This window comes from Martes martes (genome assembly GCF_963455335.1).
Source record: "Martes martes genome assembly, chromosome: 4".
NCBI lineage: Eukaryota > Metazoa > Chordata > Mammalia > Carnivora > Mustelidae > Martes > Martes martes.
This window is the reverse complement of record NC_137891.1, coordinates 33,607,218-33,621,215: the sequence shown is the minus strand read 5'-3', so window position 1 is coordinate 33,621,215 and position 13,998 is coordinate 33,607,218. Positions and strand designations below refer to the sequence as shown.

The 13,998-nt window shown below is 36.4% G+C and overlaps 1 protein-coding gene across 28 annotated transcripts in view; it reads left to right on the top strand.

Moving 5' to 3' along the window:
• Positions 1 to 13,998, top strand: part of RIMS2 (regulating synaptic membrane exocytosis 2) — a gene marked incomplete at its 5' end in the record, with an annotated part of 588,318 nt that overhangs the window by 371,497 nt on the left and 202,823 nt on the right. For 12 of the 28 annotated variants that reach the window (XM_080803090.1, XM_080803112.1, XM_080803110.1 and 9 more), the window contains one exon: positions 3,505 to 3,570. The exons of the other annotated variants lie outside the window; for them this stretch is intronic. In XM_080803090.1, the coding sequence (XP_080659216.1) occupies positions 3,505 to 3,570 (66 nt within the window). The remainder of the gene's footprint in view (positions 1 to 3,504; positions 3,571 to 13,998) is intronic. 28 annotated transcript variants of the gene reach the window in all.

The window sequence follows — 13,998 nt, the reverse complement described above, 5'->3', positions numbered from 1 at the left end:
TAACTTGTCATAAAAAGGGAAATAAAACAAACTGATGTTTGATAAAGTTGTTCCTTACTTAATGTTTTCTTTGGCTTTATAGAAACAAAATTAACTATAAGACACCTCAAGGAAAATATTAGAAATTGATGATGATATATATGTTCTGTGAATTTGAAACTTTTAATAAGTTTTGAAGTTTACATATTTTTATTGCTCAAGTAATTTTCAGAGAAGATCTATTTGTTCTGTGCAATAAATCCTAACATCACAATTGTTGGGTATTACTCCTACTCTTTGTAATGCCAGGAATGTCTTTTTCAAATACTGTTTTAGTTTTTATTACTACATAGGTTTGTAATGTTCTTTTTACATTTCTAGAAGTTTCTGTGATTATGTGAGCCATTGCTCTCTTTGGAGGGTAGGCTCACCAGGAAAAAATAGTGTAATTCTGTTTTTACTTTTTAGTTCAATCCAAAATGTATTTATTGAGAGTGTCAGCACGAAGATTTAAAATAGACATTTAAAATAGACATTATCCTGGCCTAAACAAACAGATAATCCAACTAATTATACCAACTCATAGATACCAACTAATCATATAATATACCAACTAATTATAAAGCATGGAAGCCTGTCAGGCCCAAGTATAATATTATTGGAATAGATTGGAGAGAAATTACTTGCTTGAGTATTTGAAAAAAAGTTTCAAAGGGAAGTTGGACTTTAGAGGTTGAGAAGAATTTTCAAAGGCAATAAACTGGAGACAAAGGGAAGATAATGGCGTTCTTGGCAGAGTGATAAGCATGAACAGTCTCAGAGTCAGGAAAGTATGAGATATAGTTATAGAATCTTAGGTGGTCTGGCAAACAAAGAAAGTTGTAGTATGGGGGATGGGAAGTAATTGGATATGAAGATTGAAGTAGTTTAGAACTTCATTTGTATGCCGCTTTAAGGAATATGTACTTGTTTTTGATCTGTGAAACCAAGTAAGGGTTTTAAGCAAAGCACCTGCATGATCAAAAGCATAATTTGTAATTGTCTCTCTTGTAGACAGTGTGGGGAGTGGATTGGATCAGGAAGGGATCAGAAGGAGGGGAGACAATAGGTTATTTCAGTAGACATGGTAAATCTGATTGAAGGAGAAAAGGAAAAGAAGAGATAAACCTGAGTTATTTAAGCAACAGAACTAGCAGGGGGTATAAATCAATTAAAGGTGGAAAATAAGGAAAATGGAGGAATTAAATTATGAGACTTTTAAAACTTGGCTCGTTAAATAAATATTTAAATCTTTAGTTAAAACTGGGATTACACAAAGAGGAATAGCTACAGCTTTATTAACTTTCAAAGGAGGGTTAAAGAATTATATTTGAAACTAGAGGGTCTTTTAGAGATCATGGAGTCCTTGATTCTGACAAGGAACCTGAGGGGCTGCTGTGGTGAGTAAGGATGACTCCAGATGGATAGGAACTCGTCTTCTCACTCCCTCTTGAGCCAGAGTCATTCTGATTTTATTGGATTCCTAATGATTGGCTTTACATAAAAATTTGTTCCTGAAAAACAGTGGTCTTCTGATCAAAAAGAAAGTTTGAAACTACTTACTCCAGCCCCCTCATTTCACAAATGCAGCACCAGGCGTCCAAATAAGCGAGTGTCTTGCTCAAACCTCAAAATTAACATGTGTTTTTCTGAAGTGTCTACACGACAGTCGGGCAGCCATGTGGAGAGCCCAGGAAGCAGCTGGAAATGTGCTGTGAGACCCAAAGGAAAATGAAAACTTAACAAAGTGAGAGTTCACACTATAAAGGAAATGATATAATCCAGAAAGAATGTGTTGGAATATAAAGAAGTTTGAAGAACCCATCCTGGGAAACCACTGCCTTTAAAGGAATAAAGAGAAAGAGACTCCAGTAAATGAAAAGGGTAAAGAAGCAGTTAGATGGATGGGGAACCAGGCTGTATGTGTCAATGTTAAGAGCCTGGATTTTGGATTAAGGAAGCTCTGAGTTTGCAACCCAGTCCAGCTACTCCCTACATGGCCCTCACAGCCTCAGTTTTTCTGTCCGTGGCAATACTAGAATCTACCTCAAAGAGTTGTTATGAGAAATAAATGAGATAAAGCAGACAAACCTTTAATGGAGTACTCCTCACCTCATTAAGCATTACGTAAATACTATTATTAATAGCTTGAGAGAATCATGTTTCAAAAACCAAGAGAAAAGAGGATGTCAAGAAACAGAGGTTGAAACTCAATGTGTACCTCCATAGAGAAGGGTAATATGAGGAAGATCAAGAAGTTAAAGGATTTTTCAGGGTTTCACAGGTAGCGTTCACAGGCTAGCTTCCAGAAAATGGTAGAGGCTGAAAGTCACATTATATACAGCGAGCTTCAAGCTTAAATGAGAAGTGAGGAAGTGGTGGCAAGAATTGTAGATATGGCTAAGATGTTGTACAATGAAAGGAAAGTCAGAGACATGCAAAGACTTGAGAGAAAGGCGACGTTAGTGAAGGGTTTATTTTTAGGATTAAGTGCCTCAGGAATGGAAGGCATGAGATAATAATGAAGGAAGGAAGGTCACGTGGGAAATTAGGATTACAAGTAGAGGAGTTTCTTCTTTTGGCGCAAAAGAAAATGACAAGTGAAGATATAAGTATAGGTACTCTGTATTTAGTGGTAGAAATATGACAGTTGAGAGAATTCAAAATTGGTTTCCTTTTTTTAAAACTGAGATGTCATGATCATCTGCCAAAATTAAGTGTGTTGGCATGAAAGGTTTTAAGGAAACAGGAAAGTTTAAGTTAGTGCTGTGGGAGGACGGGGAGCCACTAGAGGTGGGTGAAAAGGTCAGCATGCTGCTTTGATGGCTCGTGATAGTCATGAGGCATGAAGTGTAGCACAGGCCGCAGTAGGTAACAATCATGTACTAAACATAGTGGATGGAAAAATGGATAGCATCCAATGAACCTAATAAATAAAAGTAATAACCAAATAATAATTCAAGACAGTTTATTCCTTACTAAATGGAATTTTAAGCCCTTTAATAATTTTTACTTGTTCATGATCAAAGAAGAAATAATTATCTTGTAAAATCTCCTAAGTGTGTATTAGAAATTACCTCTTTGATTATTTCTTCTTAAACTTTCTTGTTATTTTATTATTTTTCTCTTCCCATCTTTCCTCCTCAAAAGGGAAAGCAACTCTGTATTGTATAACATTTTATAGATGGTGCTAGAGATGTTTGAGTGATAACCGATAAGATTTTATTCTGAAATATTATTTGTTTAAATCTTGATTTGCTGTGTTTCTGTTGTGTTTATTTTGGAATACTTGGACTATTTTAACCTTTAGCCCTGCCATATTACAATGGACATTGGGAGGAAAGAGCAAGCTTTCCAGTAACAATTTTCATTTGCTTTGCTTACTATCTGCTTATCTTTTTTGAATTTCACTTTTTAAAATTAAACTATACCTTTTCATTTCTTTCCCGAGTCTCATTTATATTCTTGTTTCTGCCATGCTTGCAGTCATTTTCTTACTCTACCTCGCTCCAGATACAGTCAGAACATTGAACATCATCACAGAGATGGCAGGTATATTTTTCTTACAATTAAGTCTGTTCGTAGAATTGCATGTGCCTGTCTAACGATATGATATAATTCACTTCTATTTCTGCTTTTGATATAGACATATATGATTACTCATGAAATATAGAAATATTATCCTTACTATATAAAATAATAGAAAATAAAGCATATGTAAAGACTTTAATTGTAATAAGATGTCAAAAACTTAGCTTCCCTTTAATGAGCTAGTATCATCTCTGTTGACTCTAAAAATTTAGTTCACCAGGCTTTACAGTTAACCCTTGATTACCTAGAAGGATAGAATAACAGTATTTTAAAAAATGAATTGCATTTGACTTACCACCTTCATAATTATGTATTTAGACAGCACTGGTTTTTATATATCTTGACAATCTGCTTCCCCACCTCCCCCTCCCCCCCACCATTGAGGAGTCAGTCCTGGAAGTGCTTAGGTTGAACTGATCAGTTTATAGTTTACCTTGTCAAAGGTGGATGGAATCTACTCAACTGGTCATAGATGATCCATGGAGAACGTTGGGTCTGTGGGAAAATCCTTGTTCATTTCTATTTTACCACCATTCTCCTTATATTGAAGGGAAGTATCAGTTACTTGGCATTTAACAGAAAGAAGGATGAACTAGAAAAAGAAAGGAAACAATTTCTTTAAAAGCTTTCAGTTTCTCCAGGTTTTATGTAGCTTTAGGGATCTGAGTCAGTTCTGTGATATTTTGAGGCCCTGCAGGCAGAGAAGAGAATGGCAGGGATAATGTGGTAGTGGGTTCGGGGAGTATAGATAAAGAATTAAATGCAGTACTCAGTTGTTTCAGAGTGATCTGGGTTATGTGTGACCACTTTTGTGCTATTCATTTAATTCATTAAGAGTTATTAATAAAAGAGCTTAAAAAATAATTGAAACTAATGGATAAATTCCTAAGGATCAAATTCATGTAGATAAACGTAGAAGGAAACATAAGAGGTAATACCAACAATAGATTGCTGATGATGGAAGTTTTGTGATGTCTTTCAGTAAATGTAATTGAAATTTAGTGCCTTCCAGTTTATTACAGGATAGTGATTATTACTGTATTTTATTGTCTTTTGCATCTTCTTAGTCTCTTTTTTGTTATTTTGTTTTAATGCTAAATCATTCTTTTTTTATTTTTACTTTTTCTATATATTACATTCTGTTTTGGGTTTGCAGCAATTATACAATTACCTTACAAAAATGTAAGGAAGTAGTTCTGTAACTGTCCCTATAATTGACCAAGACCTTTCCTAAAGTGGGTGACATGAATGAGACATTACTGATTATAGGTTTATTCTAAATACGCTGGTGTATCTTCATTTAAATGTAAGTTAAAATCTTGCACCACATTAGTTTTTTTTTATATTCTACTCATCTTAATTACAATAAGTAGATTGCTTCATATTTATTTTTTCAATGAGCCAACATGCTAGAATCAGTTCTTAATCAGCTCTAGATTATCAATTCATGTACTTATTCAAATTCTGAACCTTAGCCTGGCTGGCCTATTTTACGAGATTATATTTCTGAATTGCCTCTTATACTATGATTTATTATGTGGTCAGGAAACACAATATCATTAATGTTTATATTAAAGTAAAACTCAGTTAAGAAAATCAGTTTTAGAAGGCAAGTAATCAAGTGTCTTACTGTAAGATTTGCCATCAATTACCCGATTCCAGTATGTGAGACTACTGTGTACCTACTCCCAGACAAACTGGGTGGATTTTATAAGAATGAAATTCTTTAGTTGCTTTTAAAAATACTATCTTTCGTCATTATCAGTTTTATATACCAAGAAGAATGTGTGCACATTTCAAAGCATAATGATAAAATGACACCCATGAGTCTACTACCCAAATCGAAAGCCAGAATATATGATTTTACTTACTGCATCTATCTGTAGAATCTTTGCCTATTGAATCCGTATGCCTCTTTCACAGGTGTAGTTAACATAATACTGATTTTCAGTTTAACTTTCCCTTCCTTTGCTTTTTTAAAGTGACTTTGTCATTTGTTTTCACTCTGTTAACTTTTTGAGGTACTCAGTCTTTCTGACCCTCACCTCAATCCACTATGAGATTCTAGGATTATTGAGGGTATAATCAGGTATCCATTCTATGTTTATTACCATAATGTTCTAGGTGTCTTGTCTTTAATTTAACCCCTGTACCTTTGTATGTAATGCGACTGAGCACAGCCCTTCCGTGTTGAGATCATCTGGTGACCTCTTGTTTATACTATTTTATTCACCGAAGATTTTAGCACCCGGTTTTAGTCTAACTTTTAATAATTCCTGCCACCAACCAGAGTAATGTTAGTGTTCACCTGGATGACCTGTTCAGCAGTCACTCTCTTCCCTGGCTGTCTCAAAGTGGAGGTAGTAAACTTTATTCTCCAATTCTACTTTGGTCCGTCACTGCCATGGCCATATCTGAATCTTATCATTATTTGAAATTATTACGCCTCTAAAATCTTAATTTGAACACTTCACTCTTGGACCAGAACTACACATGATATAGATACATAAGTATTTATATAAATTATATTTATATAAGTAAATATAAAATAAGTACACATTATTTTTTCACCGAATTACTTTTACCTCCCAGATCTTGTATCTCAAAAGAGAACTCCACGCTCTTGACCCCTTTTCTTTTCCCTGCTAGTCTCCTCTTTACTTCCTTACGTATCCAGAGGTACGTAAGGAATGAGTCCATTCTTAGAAGTATCCCCAATTCCCTTGCTACACTGTTCTTCTTTTACCTGTTTGACGCAGTTCAAATCTGGATCAATCTCTTTCTCTTGCAATTGTTCTGAACTAAATTTTCCAAACTCCCCCCAACTCAGCTGAACACTTAAAGGAAGAGTTACCTCTCTATTGAGAGTTGTGAAAGAAAGAAAGGAAGGAAGGAGGGAGGGAAAAGAGGAAAGAGGGAGAGAAAGAAGAAAGAGAAATAAAGAAAGAAAAGAAAGTGGTGCCAACTCTCCAAGTGTCCAGTTTCCCAGCCCACATTTCAAGGTGATATTTACTGTCATGGTCTGGAAATTCCCCTTCTGGGGATAAATATATGTTAATAGCTCCAAGTGGACTATAGTGCAGCTACACTACACTATATGAAATCTGCAATTTTCTGCATGGAACGAATGGAGTAAATTAAACACGGCATCCCCAGTCCACGAAGAATCAGAACCACCAGTCTCTCTATGCGAACATTGTAAAATGAAAAATTATGAGTGCTATCTCTTTGGAACAGATGAATAGAGGCTTAAATAATGGTTGCTAAACTTTTTATATTATTCCAGGAGACAAATACCAACGAATATTAGGAATCAAAACTCTTTTTCCTCTGACCAGGTTATGCTAACCAGTACAAATCCGAGTCACTGTGTATTTTTTTTTTTTGGAAGATTTTATTTATTTATTTGACAGACAGAGATCACAAGTAGGCAGAGAGGCAGGCAGAGAGAGAGGAAGGGAAACAGGCTCCCTGCTTAGCAGAGAGCCCGATGCGGGGCTCGATCCCAGGACCCCGAGATCATGACCTGAGCCAAAGGCAGAGGCTTTAACCCACTGAGCCACCCAGGCGCCCCGTCACTGTATTTTTAAACACAGTCGACATTTAAACAAACATATTTAGAATAGATATCATGTTACCTTTTATTTATATCCCTTTACTAAGATATAGGCTTTATTTTATTAAATATAAATTTTATCTTTAAAAATTTACCCCCATACCTTGCTTTTTTTCCCTAGTATTTATCTCAACTTAAAGCTATACACAGCATACTGAGAAATCAGCATGATGGTGGACTTTCATGTAAAGATGTCATGGAGAAGACAACTAGGCTATATCTTAAAAGAGGAATTGGAATTATTTAGATTTATATAGAGCTAAGATAGGATGTCAGTGGAATTCTAAAGGAATCTGTGAGCAAAGTCACTAAAGTAGTAAGTACCATGTTTTAGTGCAATTGGAGCATTATCCCCAAGGCACGAGGGAATAGCAAGAAATGAATCTGGGATGGGGCGCCTGGGTGGCTCAGTGGGTTAAAGCCACTGCCTTCGGCTCGGGTCATGATCCCAGCGTCCTGGGATCGAGCCCCGCATCGGGCTCTCTGCTCAGCAGGGAGCCTGCTTCCTCCCTTCTCTCTCTGCCTACTTGTGATCTGTCTGTCAAATAAATAAATAAATAAAAATTAAAAAAAAAAGAAGAAATGAATCTGGGATGATAAGAGTTGGTTCCAATTATGGATAATCTTGTATGTTCTGTTAAGGAATTTGAATCTAGGACTAAGTGAGAGAGGTACTTCAAAGAGTTTTAATTAGGACATGGTTATAATATATTTATTGATTCTAGATGACTAGAGTCTAGAGACTTTATGGATGGTTGATTTGAGAGAAAAGGGTATGGGAAAGAAAAGCATGCTTAAAGATATTTGCTGCCTTGGTCTTGGTCAGCAGAGAACTCTTAGAGGGACTGAACTAAGTAAGGTAATGGATAGAGAGATGGAAAGAAGACCAGAGATTTAATCAATTGAAATCAATAATACATGGTAAATAATAGCATTTGGGATGTTGATGGGGAGCAAAGAGTCAAGAAACACAATGAGTCTTACCGTTTGGGCAACTGGATGCGTGTGGCACCTTAACAGAGGTGGGGGTTCAGAGAGAAATTAGTTTATGTGAGAGACAAGCTCGGTTCTGGAATTACTGAGAGAGTTAAGGAGAAACCTCCAGCAAGGAGTAAAATCAATAATTTTAAATCTTAAAGAAGTTTGAGCTATATAAAGTAATTTGAGAGTAAATTCACTGGTAACAGTATGTAGCTACAAAAAGAAAAGTGAAATCAATTGGAGAAACAACCTGTGAAATGAAGGCCAAGGACTTTTTCTCCACTCTGGGAAACATTAATATTTAAGTGATAGATAAAGGAAGAAACCTAGAGAAGGAAAAGTGAGAAGAATAGAGCTATCAGAATAGAGGTTAAAGCAGGAAGAAATAATTTTTCAACAGGAAAAATAATAACTGAAAAATGCCCATTAAATTTGGCAAGTGAGGAGTCATTGGTGACGTTATCTACAATGATTTCAAAAGAGGGTGATGGAAAAAAGCAGCTTACCCCTACCTGGGGGCTAGAAAAACAGATTTTTTTTTTTTTTTTCAGAATGTGGAGGAGAAATACTGGATAGTGGAAGTGATATCAAAGTAGACTTCTTTTTTTAGAATATGAAATACATCATGAGTTTTTAGGCTGGAGGAACAGATCCTTAGGAAAAGTTAGATTGAATATACAGAAAAAGGAGAGGATGACTGTTAGAAAGCTCTTAGGGCAGGAAATGGGTCTAAACATGTAGAAGGAGTTTATAAACAGACAGAAGCTCTTGTTTCCTTCTGAGACAGGAAGAAAATAGATAACAGAGTTGAAACTAAGTAAGTTTTTAGAAAAACGTTGTTAAATTGAAGGTAGTTAAGTTTGATAGCCTCAATTTTGTTGTTGCATACATCAAGATTATTGTGATTGTTTTTGAGAGAAATTCTTGAGTGGGAAGGCCCAAGGTTGAACATGTTTGATTGGAAATGAGGAAATTTAAAATGGTCATTGGTTAAAAAGTGATGGGAACAGAGGAGGTAAAAGTAAAAAGATTATTGGTGATACCAGCACAGCAGAAGTTGGAAGCCATGACTTTGTCAACCTGAATGAATTTATGTTTTGCTTCAACTATACCCAGTTGTCTAGATACAGAGACATTCGATTATGACTTTGAACCAATTTTGGGGTTCTGATGAATGTTTGAAAGATTGGGTTAGAAGGGAATCTGAGTATTGATATGGGAGTGGGTCAATGATCAATCATAGGAGTCTGGGATGGAAAAGGAAGGAAGGCAAAGGGAGTGATAATACTGTTAGGAATTGGTGACACCAAGGAACAAAAAGTATCAAATGAGGATCGAGTAAAGTGGGAGTGAGACTATGAAACACGTGATGGCATTATTATAATCAGAATTTGAGATATTGGAGTTTAGTGTTTCTGAATTTAAATAGTTTCACTGGATTCTAAGATCCAGTGATTTGGGGGTTGGGAGTAATTCAGGAAAAATGTGAGGATCATTGAAGTTTTGAAGATGTTGCAGTTCAAGATTACTGAAGAGGTTTCTGCACTTGCACTAAAATTTCCTAGTATTACCATAGGAATTACGATAAAGAAGATGGCTGACAACCAATTCCCCCAAATTATCAATGACTAAGGGATAATATTCCCAAGTTGGATAGATACTCACAACCTGAGTTTTTAATGGATGTTCGAGCTAAGTTGAATGCTTCATAGAATAGGGGCATTTACATTGTGGTAGGAAAGTAATGGCCAGAGTGTCTCTAGGAAGCCAACTTCTGGGTCTGAGGACAATGAAGTATGAAGGGATAAGTAGCTTCTGCTGACGTGAGCTTTCCTGGGAGCAGAGTGTGCAAGGTTGAGCTAAATATTATTTAAGGTAGGGAAACGCAGAAACCATTCTGCAAACAAAACCATTCCTTGATGACACAGGGAAGTTTGCTAATGATGGAAAAGGATTTTTGCAAATAAAGCTCAGAGAAACAGGGGAGATTAAAACTTTATAGAAGAAAGTACTGAAGATGAAGAATTTAGAGAAGTGAATCAGAGGCAAGTGAGCTTGCCCTGTACGTGAAAACTAAGAATGACAGGGATAAGATGCTTGAGTAGAAGTAACTGACCTCAAATATCCTAGATTTATCATAAGTTGTTTTGGTGCCAGAACTGGGACTTGTTTTGGTGCTAGAACTGAGTAAGGTTCTGGGAAGGGTCTGAGCTGGGTCTAGAGTAATGATGAAGGATGCCATAGAGCTTGAAGAGAGGCAGTGAATGGTCTTACCTCAGGGTTTTTGGGGCCATAACTAAGACCCCAGTTAGAGAAAGGATTCTGACAAAGTTAGCGGAGTCACAGGAAGAAGGAGATTCCTGTTTGCTTATAGATGCCTTATCTGGCAAGTAGCACTGAGAGCCCTTAGTAAACGTGATCAAACCCGAGTAACTCATACCTCCTGAGCTACCTTCCTTTTAGTCTTAACTTTGCGTTGTTACCAATCTTCTCTCTTATGGTATTTTCTTTTCCATCTCAAATCATCTTCTATTTGGGTTTCTGACTATAACCTCTCTTAATACCTTTGGAATTTTTCTTCACTGTTTCTTTTTTCTCTTGCGTTTCAATCTCTCCTATTTTAATGATTTTGCTTCTTCTTGAATTACTGATGAAGTCTAAATAATATCTTCTTTCTATTCTGCCACACCTTCAAGCTACTTTGAGAACGATTCTCTTCACTCTCTTTTTTAAGTCACGTTTCTTGAGTATGTATTTTTATGAATGCTTCCAACACTCCTTCATCAGCTCCTAAGCTTCAACCCTCTACAGTTTGACCTCTGCCTCCAGCACTTAATTTTAAATTATTTTCTCCATGGTTATTATTTGCCAAGGCTTTTGTACATATTTATCTGTGTTGCCTTTTTGCTCCTGCCATTATTAATCACTGTTTTTTTTTAAGCTTCTCTAATGCATTACTATCCTGATTCTCATTCTACCTTTTGATTGTTCTCCGTCTCCTTCTCTTCTTTTCTATTTCTTCATGTCCTCAAGTTTTTGATTGTGTGTTGATCTGTATCTTATCGTCTCTGCGGTTTTAACCAACACTTCCAATAGCTGGTGTGGTTCCTGGCCCATAATATGAATTCAGTAAATAGTATTGAAATAATGACTGAACCAACTAATACTGAAATGACTTTTCAAACCATATCTCTAGTGCAGCTCTCTCCTTTGAAGGCCAGATCTCCCTATCTGATGGACATCAGTACAGAATATTTTTCCACCCCTCACAAATTTAAGTTCAAACCTGAAGTTACTGTCATTCCTCCTTAGAATCCTTTTATTTCTGCTAATAGACCATCATTTCATTTTGGAGCCTGGGAATTTCAAGTTTTTTCTTTGGTTTGTTTATTTCTACATTTAATTCACATGATGATGTCAGAGATGTTTGACAGGGAAAAAAAAGTCCCTGCTATCAAAGAATTTATAGTTCAGTGACATGAACAGGCTTTAAAATCGAGAAAGCTCGATTCAAGCTCCAGCTCAGAAAACATCTACTTGTGTGTTGTATCCCAAGTTTCTGTGAGCCTTAGTTTGCTTATTTCTAAAACGACGATTGGATTATATGACTTCTGTGATTCCTTCTAACCCTAACAGTCTGTTTGTATAGTTTCGTGTATTGTGTATATTCTCTATACAGCATGTTGCATATTTTGTACATTGTAATTTTATAATGTTTGTCATCCATTCTTTCGTCCCTATTTTCACCCCTGTTATTGCAAGTTCCTACTCTAATTCATTTCATACACTACTGCTTAATTCAGCTTCTTAATTCATTATTTAAAAATTACCTTTCTGGGACCCCTGGGTGGCCCAGTCATTAAGCCTCTGCCTTCAGCTCAGATCATGATCCCAGGGTCCTGGGATCGAACCCCACATCAGGCTGTCTGCTCAGTGGGAAACCTGCTTCTCCTCTCCTACCCCCCTGCTTGTATTCCCTCTCTCACTGTCTCTCTCTCTGTCAAATAAATAAATAAAATAATAAATAAATAAATATATAAATAAATAATATTCCCTTTGTTCAGAAGCTTTAGGTCACTCTCACTGAAAATTAAATCCTATCTAAACTTCTTAACTAGGCACTTACAACCCCTATAAACTGAGTCCAGGAAAATTTTCTAATTAATATTTTGCCATACTTTACTTTCTGTATTTCTAGTATTTCCATTTGACTTCTTTCCCCCCTCCAATGTGATTCATTGAGCATAACAAAATTCTGTATACAAAATGACCTGGACCTGCTGCTTCAAAATATGACCCCACCATACTAATATTTTGATAAGTCAATCCATAGAGTGTAGAAAGAACTTACTCTAAAACTAATAGAAAAGTGCTTATTGCACTTGCAATGAATGGCCTCACTTCTGGAACTTCAATAGCTTTATAAGATAATCATAGGTAGAATTAAGTCCCTAGATGACTGGCTGCTGGAGAACTTGATATAAGACATCGAGAAGCCTTATTGCGCACGGCCACTGTGATACCATCATGTTTCTGGAGAATAATATTCCCGTTATCTGATTCTAGGCATACCACAGGAGTATCAGTGGGATCAGAGGCCAGCTCAGCTGCTTGCTGGGCTAGAACAGATATTACCCAGCATGCTCATCCGACAGGATCCCACAGCAGCCCAGATTAAGTCCTTAGGAACCCATGCCCAGGATTCAAACAGTGCACCAGTTCTTCATTGTGTCCCCCAAGTGCTGCTCCCTAGTCTCCTCAATCACACCCACAATCCACCCCAGCCCTGGACCCAGAGCACACCGTGTCCCTTCTCTACCACGTGTCTCTCACTGGACTCTTCTTGACGGTTTCCGTCTGTCTGCTGAAACTACCCCATCTTTCCTTGCATGTTGTCCATCTTTTCTGATGTAGACTTTATGGTATCAGTTACCTTATTTGAAATTTCCTGTCTAATCATTCCAACATCTGCATCATCTCTTGACCATGGGTCCTATTTTTCTTGTTTTTGGTGTTTCCAGTCATTTTTTTATTGACTATTAGACGTCGTCATTCGTTGTGACTGAGGTGGTATTTACATTTGAAAAGTTGCATACCTCTTGCTGTGTTAAACTGTGTGTGTGTGTGTGTGTGTGTGTGTGTGTGTGTGTTGGGGGAATTAATCTTCTGACTATACCACCTTTGACTGTGTGATTGGGAGTGACATGAAGTGGCAGCTAAGGGCATCTGGCAGCCACGTGGATGAGGTAATCACACTCTACCCATTTCTCTCTCCATGTAAAGCTACCAGAACAAAGGAAGGTTCGTGAATTTTTCAGAGTCGATCAGTGAAACTGTTGAACATAGCACTCTAGCGTGAGGACCACGCCTCATCACATTTATACATATAGTACAGTAACAATGCATAATTTGGTCCTTTAGACATACATCTTTAAAATGTTTGTTATTTTATGGGAAATTTGAGGACCCAGGAAGGGAAAGCATAGGGGTCCCATACCTTGGTGGAACAACATTAATTTCTTACAGTTGACAAATGTTATTAAAGTTCAACACTCACTGAGAATGAAGTTGATCTATTTATTAAAGTAAGAATTTTATGGTTTATAAGTGATAATTATCTCTGGATTTTTAAAAAAATATATTTTGAAGATATATTAATTTGCTGCATGCTAATTGCTGCTGAGTAAATAATCCTACTTATTTATGGTTTTCTGTTATTTTTTGAAATAAAAAATAATAAGGAATATTATAAATATTTAATAGAATACTCAAAATATCCTCTAGACATTTAC